Source organism: Lycorma delicatula, chromosome 3, assembly GCF_047948215.1.
Source record: "Lycorma delicatula isolate Av1 chromosome 3, ASM4794821v1, whole genome shotgun sequence".
In the NCBI taxonomy this organism is placed as follows: Eukaryota; Metazoa; Arthropoda; class Insecta; order Hemiptera; family Fulgoridae; genus Lycorma; species Lycorma delicatula.
The window spans coordinates 159,712,169-159,726,730 of NC_134457.1; the positions used below are offsets into that span (position 1 = coordinate 159,712,169).

Sequence of the window (14,562 nt, forward strand, 5' to 3'; positions counted from 1 at the left end):
TTGCTGAAGCCTTTCTTCCATATATCTAAACACGTCAACTTTGTTAATGTTATTGCCTCCTTTTTGTCCCCTCATTGATTTTTCAAGGGGGTTATATTTTCTGTCAATTCTTCCAATCTGATGTCTGTATAAAGTATACAGTCTGGTACTTCTCACCCAATCCAACAGTACTTCTTATTCAAGTTACATAGACTTTGAACAAGTCAGTGTTGGCTCCATCATTCCCTTCAAAGATTCCCATAGTGTTGCTATGGCACATTTTATGTATGAATGAATCATACTCGGCGTAGAACAAGGTGTTCTTTTTTTTGTATAAAATGTTTCAAATTATACCGTTTCATTAAACATATTTTTTATATAATCATGATTAATGTAATTCATGAATATTGTATTTTAACATTTAAAATGCAATCAAATAAAGCTATTACTTTTGTAATAATTATTAAATTTTTACAATAATGAAATCATCAGATAGGAGATGGAATTCTTAAATGTATATTTTTTAAATTGAATCAGTTACTGAGCTCGAATACAGGAACTGCAGTTCCGGGTATTATATATCACTAGCTGTACAATAAGGTACTATAATACAGAACTACTATGACTAGAAATAGTACTATGACTAGAATAGCCAAAGCTGTCTAACTAGATAGTATTTAATTTTTTCTAAAGGAGAATCTGAAGTAAACTGTCTCAGGAATAGGCTATTTTGACATATATTGGTAAAAATAGTCCCATCCTTTTCTAAGTGATTTCCTCTGTAACTGATAGTTTTTATCAGATTTTCTTATCAAATAAAATAGTGTTAAGATATATATATTTAATTTGTAGATAATTCTTTATTTTATCTGTATGAATAAATAAATCATGAAACAGAGAATTTCAGTATTGAAAATTTTACACATTATTAATAGAATAAAAACACACTTGTAAAAAAGCCTCTGATAAAAAAATTCTTGATCTTTTTTCTATTCATGTTGGTTAATTAAATCAGTTTAGTTAAGTAAAGTCAATCACTGTAGTTTATTGTTTAATTATTAATTAACATTTATAATCAATAAAATCACAGTAGATACCACACTTTAATTATTTATTTTATAATGAGGATATATTACTAATTTATATTCTGAAATTACTTTCTGTTATATTTTAGGACAGTTGGTGGTATGGTACTTTGAATGATGTTGAAGGATGGTTTCCTAAATCATATGTAAAATTATCAACTGAGCCAGTTACTACTATCCAACCAGTTACTCAGCCTGTATCAACTGGTGATATACCCCCAAAGGAACAAGGTACAATTAAAGATTTTAAAACTTCATTTTATTAAAAATTCATTAAATCAAATGTTTAATGTCTGTTCATTAAATCATAATTTTTTTAAATAATTTCTATCACCCATTATACATCTCTCCATCCTTTGAAACTAGTCTTCAAAGAAACCCTTTTGTCAGAGGTCTGGGCATACTAATTGTCCCAAGTCCTTAGGCATTCATCATTACTTGTAAAATGCCTCCCTTTCAGTCTGTTCTTCACCTGGGAGATCAGCATGAGATCACATGGAGTGAAGTCAGGACTGTAGGGAGAGTGCTGTAACAATTTTATTCAGTGCTGGCCAAATACTCGGAATATTGCACTGAAGCAATATCGGTTGAAAAAATCATGAGTCCATCCTTGAGTTTGAGCACAGCTTCTTGATAATCAATAAAATCACAGTGGATACTACACTTTATCTATTTATTTTATAATGAGGATATATTACTAATTCATATTCTGCAATTACTTTCTGTTACATTTTAGGATAGTTGGTGGTATGGCTTTTGACAGCTTAGGCAGGCATTCCTCTGTATACCACTTTTCTAACTGTCTTCTGAGTTTCTAATGCAACTTGCTCTAAAACTCCTCTCACACTAAAAAATATGGCCACCATTCTTTTCTTCACTGATCTGGATTTTCGAACAGCCATTGGTGATCTTCTGATTTTCAAACACCCACACTTTCTTCTGAGCCTTGGTTGGAGCATCATAATAATACAACAGGTTTCATCACCTGTCACAATATTGTTCATGTAGAGAGATTTTCCATTTTCAAACTTTTTCACCATTTAATGGAACCATGAAAGACAATGTGCCATATGATCGTCTCTCAAGCTGTGAGCATCTACAAAGCTTTCTAACTTGAATGTGATCTCACAGAATAGCACGAATTTCTAATGCATTAATGCTCAAGGACATCTCTATTTGGTGGTAGATCACACCCCTGTTTGTCTCAAGCATTTTTTTGTACTGCAGCAATGTTTTTCTCGGTCACAGATGAAAATGGTCAACCTTGGAGCACCCTCAAGGCCAAAATTTTCTCTTTCAAACTAAATACTGTTGTATAATGAGAACAATCCTCTTCAAGCTCAGGAGTTATTTCCTCCAAACATGATCAACACTTAAGCCATGTGCAAAATTGCCTGGTATTCAGTTTTCGACCATGACAACATCACTATGTATTTTCACTAACACAGCTAAAAAAATGACACTGAGATAGTGACAAGAGCAACTATAGTGCAGGTTGGGACTTATAACTGCCTGTATGATTCATTCCATTATATTGCAAAACCTTCCTAGTACTTTTGTCTCCAGTACAACAAAGCCCAGGAATTTCATCATTCTATTTTTTGGCATTGCATTAGTTACATATTTTAATCTTGTTATCTATTTGAATATCTTTTGAATTCAGATAGTCAATTTCAAGGTGATAAACAAAAGCTGATTTGACCTATTTATTTCTCAAAGGATTAACCAAGCATATACATTGCTCTTCAAACTTTTGAGAATGCTCTGGCATAAATTCTGGTAGGCTTAGAAGATCTCCTTTCTACAGAGTGTCCCATATAAATGCAACCCAACCTTATATTGGTAGGTATTGAAATAATAAAAAGGCATGTGTAAATGTAAATGTAATTTTTATTATTACCATCCATTACCTTACATTTAGAGTAAATGTTGGAAGTGGCCGCCATCTTCTTGAATACAAGCTTCAATTCTTTTTACAGCGTTTCTTGCAACTTTTTTCAAAGTTTGTGGTTGGATATTTAATACAGCTTGTTCAATATTGACTTTCAAGTGTTCGTTGTTTGTTGCTGTAAGCTTTTTTTTTTTGAGGTAATGCCATAGAAAAAAATCCGCCGCAGTCAAATCTGGAGATCTTGGTGGCCACAAGCCTCGACCGATAACACGATTACCAAAGAATTCCTCAACGGAATCAGAAGTTGAACCTGCGTAGTGCGATGTCGCACCGTCATGTTGTAGCCAGCAGTGTCTGTCTTCCTCTTCCAAGAGTGCAATGAACTGAAATAAAATATCCTGATATCGATCTGCATTAATGGTGTACTCGAAAAAAATAGGACCGATTACTTTCTTCCGCGATATCGCACACCACACGCACAACTTCTGCGGGTGTAATTGTTTTTCGTGATAAACGTGGGGATTTTCAGCACTCCAAATTCTACTGTTTTGGCCGTTTATGTAGCCATCCAAATGAAACCATGCTTCATTTGTGAAAAATAACGAATCCATAACATTAATTCCCTCACGCAGAAATCGATGGAACCATTGACAATATTGTAGCCGTTTTTCTTTGTCGGGCTCAAGAAGTTGATGAACCGTTTGAATATGATGAGGTCGTAATTGTAATTGTTTGGTCGCCCGATGAACAGTTGAGTTAGACAAATTAATTTTAGCAGACAAACGTCTGATCGATTTATTTGGAGAGGCGAGTAATCGGTCTTTGATTTCAGTGACTGTATCTGTATTCAACACTGACGCAGATCTTTGTGTTCCTTGTTATTAACAGAACCAGTCTCTCTAAATTTTGCAACTAACCTTAATACTGATGTTTTGTTAGGAGCTGGTTTATCTGGGTACTTATGGTGAAACAAATCTTGCACTGCAACCACTGATTTCGTACTGAAGTATGACTCAACAATGAAAACACATTCATCCAGCGAAAACACCATCTTGTCTCTAGCAATACACTGAAAGTTGTGATTGCATTGTTGTTACTATCGGTAGTGTTCTACTGCGTCGCCGCGATGTTCAGATATTGGACGAGTCCATTTCAGTAACGAGTAGGGGAGTAAGCTTGACTTTTGAAATTTCATGGATGAGTGATTGATGGGTTGCGTTTTATATCGGACACCCTGTATCTGTGACCTCACCAATCTAAGCATTAGGAAAATTTAATAATACAAATTGAAAGTCGAATCTATGCCAATTATATGATGTAGGGTTTATTCTGATGGAACTTCTTAATTCAGGTTATAAAAATCTACACAGTGCTACTTTTCTTATGAGAGTAAAGTACAGGTTACAGTACCACGTCTGACAGGTGAAGCACAAGTAGGCTATAGTTCAGGTTGGGTCTGAACACACACTAACTTGTAACTTTGAGAGGATGAGTTCTCATTGGTTGATGTCATATTAGACCATGACATTAAATTTTGTAAAACACATAAGAATTTTCTGAAGTCGATATCAGTATTCTTATTCCTCAAACCATCAAAATTTTTATAAATATGTAAATAGTTGTCATTTCTTTTAATTTTATTGTCAAACTCATCTGGTTTTACATATGTTATGACAGTAATACAAAATGAATTTCAATAGACAATGTTATTAAATTTATTAGATCACATAATAGCTGGCTGAAGAAGTCAACATTGACGTAGACAATGATCAGTGTAGAAAATGACAATCAGTATAAACAGTGACATTAAATTTAGTAAAAGAATTTTAGGTTATTTATTTATTCTTTATTTATTTACTTAATTTTTTTATAATAGTGAGATTGGTGAGGTTAGAATTGAGTCATTCCTCAAGAATGACTCTAGAGTCATTCCTCTAGAATTGAGTCACATTCCGGGAGTCATAAGAAAGGTACAGTTAAAATTTCAAAATTATCAGTTCTGTAGTTTTTTGAGTTACCGGGAACAAGCGTGAGATTTAGCCATAAAATAACACCCATTGACTATTTCAGAAATTATTGATGACATTGTTATTTCTGAATGCTCAGCATATAAAATCTTTTGGAAACAATGCAGTAGGAATTCCATCATAGCAGTGTCTCCTTTTTTTCAGAAGTAGAGTTCTTTGCCCCTAGTACAGATATTTTTAATTGTGAACATGCAATTGTCAAGGTTCACCAAACATTTTATTTTCAGCCATGTTCGCTGTAATTTCTAGTTATTCCCCAAGCCTTAAAGGCTTGTGATATAAAAAACAATACAGCTGATTTTCATTCCAAAGTTAGACTTCCAGAAATATTTTAAAGAATGGAAATGACACTGGTCTAAGTTCATCTAATCACAAAGTTCATATTTTGCAAGGAGAAATGAACTAACACTAAATAGAAAGATATTTTTGTTTTAATGCCCTGATATAAGATACTTTTGAACAGATTTCTACTTAATCCATTTAAAATTGTACTAAATTTCTTGAAAATAATGTAGTTAAGCTTTATTGATTGTGATTTATCTGGTATTTTATTAAAAAAAACGTTAATCATGGTAATTCTGAGTTAGTTTATTCATCAATCATTTATCATTTTTGCTTCTTCATTTTTCCCATGATTTACTTTGCTTGGAAGTCGAATGAAAATTTTGTCTTGTAATTTGATAAATACATATTAGTGCAGTTTACTAATGCAATTAGTAATTTACATGTGTAGAAATTAACCTCTGTTTAATGTAATTATCCATCCAATAGAAATTCAGTCCTATAAAGGGATATAGCATGGGGGTAGACTCACCTCATTTTCATAGCTGGTGGTTTGCAATTTCAGATACCTCCCATCTGAAGTTTTCAACCCACCAAATTTACACCGGTCTAAACTAGATTTAAATCAGTAACACTGATTAATAATTGAGTGCCTTACCACTAAATCAAACCAACTCTTATTTGTTCATGGATGTTGAGAGAATACAAGTTAGAATCATAGAAGTTCAGACTTAGAAAATACAAGTATCGTAGAATACTGCTTCTGACTTTATCAGAATTAAGTTCAGTTATTCTTTTTCAGTTTAAATGTTGTAGAAATCTTGCATATTAGTCAGCTTGACTCAAGTTATTATACTAATGCTTGTAATTTTTTTGTGTTGAGTTAGTAAAAATATTTGCTGTTAATTCATATGATCTTTCATTTAGATTATTTTGTGTGATGAATAATGACTTGTTTGTTTACATCATTAATTGAAACGGTTTATTCAAAATGATGTTAAATACTTTGTATGATATTGTTTAAAGAGAATTTTAAACTTGTAAGAGGGAAATTTTTATAATCTGTACTTTACTGGCAGAATCAGGTTATAAAGTGATTGTAACTTGTAAATTTGGTAATTTGTGCTTCTGATGTTGCTAATTTGGATAAACTAGTCGCCTACAAGTACAGTTATAAATTTTAAACAGCTTGTGGATTGTTTTTGCTGGTGGCTTCTATAAGCCAGTAAAATGTTATATTTTCAGTCAGATTAAGTTATAATCATATTCAGCTATTTTTAATTTTTTTTATGTGAATGCATCATAATTAGAACTATTTTCATTGCAGAATACTATGTAGCTTTGTATCCATACCAATCAGAAGAGGCTGGTGATTTATGTTTCAACCAAGGAGAAGTTATGCTTGTTATTAAAAAAGAAGGTGATTGGTGGACAGGCCTCATTGGTGATAGGACTGGAATTTTCCCATCAAATTACGTACAGAAAGCTGATTCACAGGTTTATAGAATTTAAAATTTGTTTCGTTATTGTTTTATGATGTATTGCATTTTTAACTAATATTTTGTTGTTAACAAATATTATTGCATTCAGATAGATAATAAAATGTATAAGACAAAATTTAATTTATCATTGTGTGCCAATAATATTTATTATAGTGTTCCAGTTAATTATTAATTAATTGTATCTCAACAATTATCTATTTTGTATTATTAAATTTTGGAATAGTGGTCTATTTTGTGTGATCCTTAATCAGCTGATAAATTAGGGTAGTAGATATAAGTATTACCTAATATAAGTAAATACTGGAAGCTGGCATGTTTTCAGAATTATGTAATGTTTTGATTTTTCCCCACAATTAGGATTACTCCTACAGATCTTAGATGTAATTGACTTATTAGCTAGAATGAAAAAGTAATACATTTATATTGCATGTTTGATTAAGTATGACAATATTGCTTTTTTATATGGAGCATTAAGTGTCTGATAGGATGGGAAGAAACTGACAACTACTGCATAACTTTTGACCTACTTATAGACTTTCAGCTGGGAAAAAATAAATGCGTTTCAATGCTGCCTAAGCAGCCAAAGTTATAGCAGTGGTTTTATTAGACTCGGCTTGTAATTACCAATATATTATTATTACATTTTGTTTTGGTAGTTTCTAAAGAACCATGAAAAGTTTTTTTTTTGCTTGATGAATTCACCACAGAAGCTTTGAAGCTTTTAATTGGGAATATGGAAATTGAATTTTGTGGCATATGAAGAATGCCATGCCTGACCAGGATTCAAACCCAGGATCCATGGATGAAAGGCCGAGATGCTACCACTCCACCACAGAAATCAGCATATTCTCTCTAGTTGTAGTCCTTGATGGTAATACAGTTTATTATGTAATAAACTATTACAGATGTAAATAGACTATTACAGTCTATTATGTAATACAATTTATTTACTATTAAAAAGTTAGGTATTGCAGAATAAAAGGTAAGCCAGATGTGGTACAGGCTTTTTAAGAATATTATATTCTTATAATTCTCAGGCACTCATTAAATAAAATGAGTGCCTGAGTATATTCCATCTTTCAATAAAATATGTTACAATAACTCTATATTAAGTTATATCAAATTGTAGGTCTTTTCTGCCGTAGAAATCAACTGATTGTCTTGTGTTAAATCATAGCTTGAACAGGTTATTTTGAACTATAATGAACTCTAAGAATTGTAAATTGTTATTTCAGTTTAAAAATAAGCTAGTGAAAATATTTTCACTAGCCTACTTTTAACATAATATTTTACTGTTATACAATAAAATAGAATCCTCCTCATATCTGTAGTTTATGATTGTCTGAAAATTAAAGTAAAAGTTCATGGCATAAATGAGCCCCAATCTGAACACAGTAATTTTATTTTTTGCTAATTTACAACATTTTGTATGAAGTTCATGAATATTTAAAGAAAAAATATTATATACATCATAGTTCTAAATATGAGTACTAATGTTTAAAGGAATCTTTTTTTTAAATAAGTAAGCAAATTTTTAAAATTCTAAGTCTATTTTACTAGAAAATAATAATGAACGGTAGTGTTTGGTAGTGATTATGAATGGTAGTAGATTTGATTGTTCACAATCAGCTGATTTTGAAGTCAAGAGTTCCAATGTTCAAATCCTAGTAAAGACAGTTACTTTTATATGGATTTGAATAGTCGATCGTGGATACCGGTGTTCTTTGGTGGTTGGGTTTCAGTTAACCACACATCTCAGAAATGGTCAATGTGAGACTACAAGACTGTACTTCACTTACACTCATATATATCATCCTCATTCATTCTCTGAAGTAATACCTGACAGTGATTCCTAGAGGCTAAACAGGGAAAAAAATTTGATTGTCTGTGCAGTTGTGTTTATATTAAAAGTAAGTGGATGGATGACACAATTTAATTTCCAAGGTTGTACAGAACTAAGCTGACACCCTTAAACACTGTATTTGCTAAAGTTCTGATGATTTCATGTGTTTAGTAAATTTATATTTATTTAGAAGAATAACATTTTTTTTTTTAAAGTTATGAGACGTAACAGAGTTCTAAAACATGAAGTAATTATTTTATTCAATTGTTGTCTAATGCTAAAACAAATTGTTAGGGATGTAGGATGTAGAGGGTATACTGAAATGAAACCACTAGCACTAGATAGGGAATCTTGGAGAGCTGCATCAAACCAGTCAAATGACTGAAGACAAAAATAAAAGTCTAATGCTCATTTTTAACTGACTTAAAAAAAAGGAGGAGGGTCTCAATTTGACTGTATATATTTTTAAAAGTATCTTGTACAATATGTCCAACATTAGTAAACTGATTTTGATAATTTTTGTTTTAATCAAAAGAGTATTCTTTTGCAGTGGTCTTGTAACTAAATTTTGACCAAATCTGATGAAAATCTTAGTAAAGTAACAAAAAAACCATCAGCAAAATCCCCTACTGCTGATACATGTTGCTGTTTACATAATATCTCCAGCTAAGCTGTCATCAGTTCACCAAGTCGTAAGTTGATTAAAAGTTCAATGACCTTGGATTTCATTGCATTTTCGCATGTTAGCCTTGAGTTCACAAAATGAGAACTGCTCCCAAAGATTAACTTCTGCCGAAAACCATGGTGGTTGTATAAACACCACTGTCCTTTTTTACCAATAGAAGCTGAAGAATATCTCCAAAAAGCAAGACATTTATTCCGCCAAATAATTTGTCATTATTTTTATATTCTTGGAGACAGGTGAATAATATATAAACTTTCATATGACACCATGGAAATTTCATCTGTAGAAGCCAGTTTATATAGCGCCACTTACACTTTCCCTGTCCCAACTTTTTCCTGTTATTTCTTTTCTACATCATCACTTTTCCTTTTCAGTTGGAAGTGTGAATATTGAATGTAATGTTTTGCCAAATATTTGACGAGTAGCTACTCCAGCTAAAGAACCAACCTCATTGAACATAGGCTTAAGTAATATATCAACAGTGGATGCATAGCTACCAATTTATATGATCTACAAGTAATTTCAAAATAAAAGACTTCCCACTTCCAGCACCTCCAGTAATGAATAATAATAATTGATAGTCTTTTTGTACAAGTCATTTTATATAGCCACAGAAACCTTTTGGAAAAGATCTTTCTGTTGTTCGTTTAGGCCTTGAATGTTCCCCAGGAAGATTTCATCTGATATTTGAACTGTTTCACATAATTTTATAAATATTTATTTGTTATAAATAATTTTTACTTTAGTTAATAATTAAAAATGTAATTATTTATAACTTTTTAGTACTATTATTTTTTGAAGTCAGTTTTTATTTATTTTTTAAAAAATTATTTTATGTAAGTAATATTTGATGATTATTAAAAACAAAGTATGTCTGTACTGTATTAGTGATTAATTTTTTTTTATAATCTTGCAGAATAGGTTTCAATATTTTTTAACATATTGAAAAGCAATTTTATTGAATAGTGGCAAATTTTCTTTGTTAATGAACATGCTTAACTTGCCACGAAATAACTGTAATTTGTTATTTGTGTTTGTATTGTCTTACTTTGTGCTAATTAACATAAACATTATTGCAGATCTACGTGTAAAGTAAAAATTTATAGATTTCTCTTGTACCTACAGGTACCTATCAGTGTCTGCAATAGTTCTTGCATGTATTAGCATGTATGTACGAATATTTCATAAATATTAATACTTATTACCCTTAATAAGTTTAATAACTATTATATAATGAAGTAGTAAACTGTAGATGTAGATTAATAACTAACTATATTATAAAATCTATGATTTTGGTTTACAAAATAATTTTTCTAAATATTGATTTTTAGGTGACGGAAGGAGCACCGCCTGTTGAAGAACCTGTTGTAGAACAGACTGAAGTACCTCAGATAACAGCTCAACCAGAAGAACAGGTATTATATTTTGGGCATTAAAATACATTTAAACTTTCAACTATCTTAAAGTTCAGGGTGTTCAAAATAATAAATAAATTCATTCTTGCAGCTGGAGCAATCATTACTATTTAAAAAATTTATAGTAAATGTTATACAAATGAATAATGTGTATGATTGTATACTAATAATGTACTCTGTAATATTAAAATGAATAAGAGCTTCATTTATGGCAGATTTTTCACAATTAATTTTTTTTCTTATTATGATAAACCTATGTTAAATTTGGTAATTTTGTTTCTGATTTTTAGTTAATATAAAAAACTTCACATAATAGTACATAACATGAAAATGTTAATAGCTTTAGAATTGAGTAAAAAAATTGTTATAAAATCTTTCAAATACCTATACCTTGTATTTTTCTGTTGGTAAGTTCAAAAATTGATTATGTGCAGGGCTAGTAATTTTATTTTTTGTTCAAATTAGCCACTTGGACCACGAGGTTCAGTTAATTCATTTTGAAAAGTTTTTTGCTCGTCCATATTTCATCATAATCTTCATGTATTTCTCTTTCCTTTATTCTGTGCAAGTTGGTGTGGTCCAATATTTTGTTTTCTTTTGAAAACCTGATACTGTTTGTAATTTGTTCCTAAGAGGTGATTGTCATTTGATGTTGGCATCAGTTATTACAAGTTTGTTTGAATTTTTCCTTATTTGTTGAAACCAGTTATTGCTGGGTTTTTTGTTACAGGGGTGCCTGAAAATTTTGTTTGTGAGTCAGATGTCCTTAGAATGCAGTTCTTCGTTTTCTGATAGTGTCTAATTCTTTTCAATGTGTATATACAAGTCTTTGTTATGTTGTCTTCGCTACTGTCCATTTTCTTTGATTGATCTCAATACTTTCATCAGTATTTTTCTTTCTTCCACGTCCAATTTACTTAGATCACCACGTCTGCTAATGGTTAAATCTTCTGTTGCGTAAAGGGCTTCAGGTCGAATTACTGTCATGTAATGTGTTAATTTTGTATTGAAATAAATAGATTTTTTGTTGTGCAGGTGTTTGGTGATTTGATAGGCTAGTCTCATTTTGTTGATTATTAGATTTACTGTTTCTTTTTCTAGAAAATTTTCAGTTACTTCAATTAAGTATTTGAATTTATCAACTTTTCTTATTTTGTTTCAACTTTTTTAGAGGTTTAAATTGGTCATATATTTAATCATTTCAAAAAGATTTACAGTCCTGCTTTTTTGACTTGTTTGAGAATGTTATTTGCTGGGTGGTCGTTTCAACTGAGTCAGAGATGATGGCTACAACATCTGCGAATACTAAGCAGTCAATAGTCTAATTTTGTGTTTTGTCGCCAAATCTTGTTATCATTAAGGATATGTTCTTGTAGTTTCTTCCTCACTCTGATCACTTTTTCAATAATGCAGTTGAAGAGAAGCAGAGACAGTCCATCACCTTGTCATACATCTGTCTTGATCTCATAGTGATATGAGATTTCTCATTGAAATTTTACTCTAGATTGAGTGTCAGTTAGGGTTAGTGGAACTTATTTTCTAGTTTTGTTCTCAAGGCAAAGTTCTTCAAGGATATTGAAAAGTGATTTTCTATCTGTGGAATCATTTCGCTTTCTTGAAATCAACAAACGTGGTGGCATATTTTTTAGCTCTTAATTTTACATTTGTAATTATTGACTTTAAGTTGAAAATTTGTTCTATGCAAGATTGTTCTTTCCCGAATCCACTTTGGTATTCACCTGTTTGTCTGTTAAGCTGTTTCTCAGTTATGATCAGTAGTCCTTCTGACAGAATTTACTGGTAGGAATGAAATTCCTCTACAGTGTACACATCTGCCTCGTTCCTTTTATGTAGTGGATGAATGAGGGCAGTTGCCAATCTGATTGGATTTGTTTGGTTTTCCAGATATTTTCATGATTTCAGTTAGTTAACTTTTTTTTTTTTATTATTATTATTTTATGATTCCTTATTTTAATAAATTTTTGAATTAATTATTTATTGTAATTATCCAGTTTTAACATTTTGTGGAGAATGACCAAATATTAAATGAGTTTGATATAAAATTATTACACTTTGTTTTTATAGCGTCCTATAGTAAATAATGTATTATGTGTTACTCTTGATTAAATGAACTTATAAATGATACACTATGCAATAAGCATAGTGTAATAATCTGATAAAGCTAATAAATAAAATATTTATTCTACATATATTCAAATGATGTACAAGGGATTACTGATAAATAATTTACAGTTGTGTATGACAGGAGAACATAACAGAGCATGCTACCATCTTTTAACTACATTCCTCCACTGCAAACAAGCTAAGTCTCTTCGAATTCCAGACACTCATTTTTTGTCAGCAGCCATTTTCCTGGAATGGAATGTACCTGCTGACACATTTAATAAAAGTGCCGGGACTTAATTTGCAGCAGTAAAAAAATTAACCCTAGGGACATTCATTGTTGTTTAAAAAGTGTTTGAACCAATGAAACTTATGATTGAACTATAGGTAGGAAATTAATTTTTTTGAATTGGGAGTTGGTATAGTAAAATGCTTATCTTGACGTTACTTTGGAATGCCAAACATATGAGTACCTGATGCTGGGACATTCATAAACTCTGTTCAATATTTATCATATTTTAAAGTTAATTATACTTTTCATATGCTTTGTAAAAATCAATAAATGTACAGTTAACATTATTAAACTCCAAAATTTTATTTTATCGTTTTGAATGAAGGTTTGACCTGTTGACATATTTTTCCAAAAGCCCTCCTGGAATTCTCTAATAGTAGTTTGCCCTCTGAAAAAAGCTTTCTTAATATGAGAAATAGTGTTAAAGAAACATAAATTTAAAAATTAAACATTTACTTAGAAAGCTGAAGAAAATAATTCAAACTTAAATGGTTATTTGAGTAACTTAAACTCACTAAAATTGTTTGTTTTTGGAAACCCAAAAGGAACAGATGTTTGTTGTATGAGTTGCTCACTCTGTTAATGTTTTTTTCTTGGAGGAGCACTTAATAAGAATTCACAATGAAAATAATAAGCATATTACTGGCTCACCCATAAGTTACGACAGGTTTGAAACAGTTTTTTTTTTATTTATGATTATAATAAAGAACACATCATGGAGATTATTTAACATTATGTTTGGAAAAATACATCTTTTAAATGTCTTCCATTTTCAACTTCAAACGGACAAGCTTTTTCTAAGGTTGTTTCATGACAACTGTTACTGTCTGTGGCTGTAGTGCCCTAATTTCTCCACATTCATTTTCTGCAGTTGTAGAATTGTCTGGGGTTTGTTACACACACCCTTTCTTTTAGGTGTCCCCATAAAAGAAGGGTCAGTCAGATCTGGAGACTGTGATAGCCAATCCATTGCAGATCTTCTGCAAATTATTTGTTCATCAAAAATGTTTCATAAAATTTGCATTTTGACTGCAGTTGTATGACAGGTGGCTCCATCGTGCTGAAACCACGTTCCACATTTGTTTTCCATTGCTGATCTTATGAAATTTTGAAGCATTTCCTGTTATAATTCTCACTATTGTCCCGATTGCTATCACTATTGGTCTGTGATGACCATCACAATATCAGCTTTGTCATTTTCGAAGGAGAATAATCTGGTGATGCCGTGCAATGTTATTCCACACCAAACTGTACATTTGAAAGGGTGCTCTATAATTTACGAAATCAATGAGATGAAAATGAGCCTAATCAGACATAGTCAGATGGTAAATAAATTCATTTTCTTCCCTTCCCAATTTTTTGAAATCTGACTACATAATTCACCTGTCAGTAATAATCTGCAGGTTTTATTTCTTGTACCAGTTGAATCTTGTATGA

General features: G+C 31.1%; 1 protein-coding gene across 3 annotated transcripts in view; it reads left to right on the forward strand.

Moving 5' to 3' along the window:
- The window catches only part of Dap160 (dynamin associated protein 160), a 238,769-nt gene that overhangs the window by 74,385 nt on the left and 149,822 nt on the right, over positions 1-14,562 (forward strand). For all 3 annotated transcript variants that reach the window (XM_075360884.1, XM_075360885.1, XM_075360886.1), the window contains exons 17-19: positions 1,154-1,295; positions 6,592-6,761; positions 10,626-10,709. In XM_075360884.1, coding sequence (XP_075216999.1) covers positions 1,154-1,295; positions 6,592-6,761; positions 10,626-10,709 — 396 coding nt within the window. The remainder of the gene's footprint in view (positions 1-1,153; positions 1,296-6,591; positions 6,762-10,625; positions 10,710-14,562) is intronic.